The sequence below is a fragment of the Triticum aestivum genome, chromosome 3A (assembly GCF_018294505.1).
Source record: "Triticum aestivum cultivar Chinese Spring chromosome 3A, IWGSC CS RefSeq v2.1, whole genome shotgun sequence".
Taxonomy (NCBI): Eukaryota; Viridiplantae; Streptophyta; class Magnoliopsida; order Poales; family Poaceae; genus Triticum; species Triticum aestivum.
In genome coordinates, this window is record NC_057800.1 from 744,475,758 (window position 1) to 744,478,069 (window position 2,312).

Sequence of the window (2,312 nt, forward strand, 5' to 3'; positions counted from 1 at the left end):
GGATGACCCACTTTCATTATAACTGTATAATGGAAATACAAAACCATCCAAAGTTTAAGTAGACGGGAAAGGAGAGCGAGCCCAAAGCATCCCCAAAAAACCCACCACAGGAGCTCGCCCACGAGACACCTGTTCTGGGGCGAAAACCCGACAACACCTAGCTAGCCAACGTCTCAGAAAACAGTACCATAAAAGAACAGGTTCACAAGCGAGCAATAAGTCTCTAAGGGGACGCTCACGCAGGAGCAAAACATAGGCAGCAAAAGGAGTTTAAAAGGCCTCTGAGGCTCGTAACACATGTATAAGAAGCAGCAGCAGGAGCAGCATATCACCAAACACACGACTAAGAAAATCAATGGCCATCTCACCCAGCTCGGAGCTCCTCTCCCAGCCCCAACAATGGCCGCTCCTCCTCCTTCTGGCACTCGTCTCCCTCGTGCTCTTAACGAGGAGACTGAGCAACAAAGGGCTCAAGCTACCGCCAGGCCCAGCCCGGGCTCCAATCCCGGGGAACCTGCACCAGCTAGGCGTGCTGCCGCACCGGAGCTTACGGGATCTTGCGCGGAAGCACGGGCCGGTGATGCAGCTGCAGCTCGGCACCGTGCGGACGGTGGTGGTGTCGTCGGCTGAGGCGGCGCGCGAGGTGATGAAGACGCACGACGAGGACTGCTGCACCCGACCCGTGTCCCCCGGGATGAAGCGGTTGTCCTACGGCCTCAAGAACGTCGGGTTCGCGCCATACGGCGCCTACTGGCACGCCATGCGCAAGTTCTTCGTGGTCGAGCTCTTCGGCGTGCGCCATGTCGAGGCAGCATGGCATGCACGCCAGCATCAGGTACGGACAAGGATACATGCTATTCAGTACATGTTTCAGTGGATTAATGTGGCACGCGTCCTCATAAAATAAGAGATGGTGGATACAAACTGTGCATAGTATAAAACCTCATGTACTCTATTGAACCCATGGTCGATTAGGTGGACAAACTAATGAACACCTTGAGCGGCTTGGCCGGAGAGACGGTAGCGCTCAAGAAGCACATCTTAAGCCTGGCCGATGGCATCATCGGCATGCTTGGATTTGGCGACATGCACAACAGCGACAAGTTCCCACACCACAAGAACTTGGAGCACGTGCTTGAGGAGGCCATACACGTGCAGTCCAGCTTTTCCGCGGAGGACTATTTCCCCAACATCGTCGGCCGCCTAGTCGACCAAATCACTGGCCTCGCATCTCGTCGTGAGCGGGTCTTCAAGCTGCTTGATACATTCTTCGAGGTCATCATTGAGCAGCATCTTGACCCTCAACGTGTCAAGCCACACAACGGTGACCTCGTTGACCGTCTCATCGATCTATGGAAGGACACCAGTGGCAACCTCAACATCACAAGAGACCATGTCAAGGGCAACATATTTGTAAGTCATATTAGGTTTTTTTTACTATATGTAAGTCATATTAGTTACCTCTATACATCATGTCATGTCTCGATTGAGGGAAAAAAGATCAACTAACTGACATCACTCGCTCACCACCATGCATGCATGCAGGGCACGTTCATTGGTGGCTCGGACACGACCACGGCGACGATTCTATGGGCGATGGCAGAGCTGACCCGGAATCCACGACTACTGGAGAGGGTGCAAGACGAGATCAGGGCCGTGGTGGGAGGCAATGACAGGGTGCGACCAGACGATCTGTCCAAGCTGGTCTACCTCAAGATGGTGGTGAAGGAGACCCTACGGCTGCACCCACCAGCGACGATGCTACTGCCGAGGGAGGCCATGCGGGACATCCGAATTGGGGGCTATGACGTATTGGCCAAGGCGCGAATCTATGTGAACGTGTGGGCCATTTGTAGGGACCCGGCAAGCTGGCCAGACGACCCGGAGGATTTCAAACTGGAGAGGTTTGAGACGAGCGAGATAGACTTCAAGGGAGGGCATTTTGAGCTAACTCCATTCGGCGCAGGGCGGCGGATATGCCCTGCACTGTCTATGAGCACGGCCACCGTGGAGTTCACTCTGGCCAACCTGCTATACCTCTTCGATTGGGCGCTCCCCGAGGGGATCGTGATTAGCGTGCAGGAGGAAGGCGAGCTTATCCCCCTCCTACAGACACCGCTCTTGCTGGTGCCCACCCCATACCAGCACATCTGAGTACAACGAGGCATGGTTTGACACACCCCAGAGAGATCCGGTCAAAATTAATTTGTTCCCATGCATGGAGTAAACATGCAAGTAATCTTGTCACTCTTATCCACTTCGTATGTACTACCAGTCTATTACCTTGAAAGACAATATATCTAAATAATAAA

The 2,312-nt window shown here is 53.6% G+C and overlaps 1 protein-coding gene across 1 annotated transcript; it reads left to right on the top strand.

The window, feature by feature from the left end:
• The first annotated feature begins 314 nt into the window (after positions 1-314).
• Positions 315-2,312, top strand: LOC123059668 (4-hydroxyphenylacetaldehyde oxime monooxygenase). Its single transcript, XM_044482176.1, has 3 exons — positions 315-835; positions 976-1,413; positions 1,546-2,312. Exons 1-3 carry the CDS (start codon positions 356-358, stop codon positions 2,152-2,154), a joined length of 1,527 nt encoding a protein of 508 aa, XP_044338111.1. The 5' UTR covers positions 315-355; the 3' UTR covers positions 2,155-2,312.

Excerpts from the sequence above, each read along its gene's own strand:
- LOC123059668 (XM_044482176.1), top strand. The coding sequence starts at position 356 with ATGGCCATCTCACCCAGCTCGGAGCTCCTCTCCCAGCCCCAACAATGG. Across the intron at positions 836-975 it reads GGCATGCACGCCAGCATCAG|GTGGACAAACTAATGAACAC; the intron begins GTACGGACAAGG and ends ATGGTCGATTAG. Across the intron at positions 1,414-1,545 it reads ATGTCAAGGGCAACATATTT|GGCACGTTCATTGGTGGCTC; the intron begins GTAAGTCATATT and ends GCATGCATGCAG.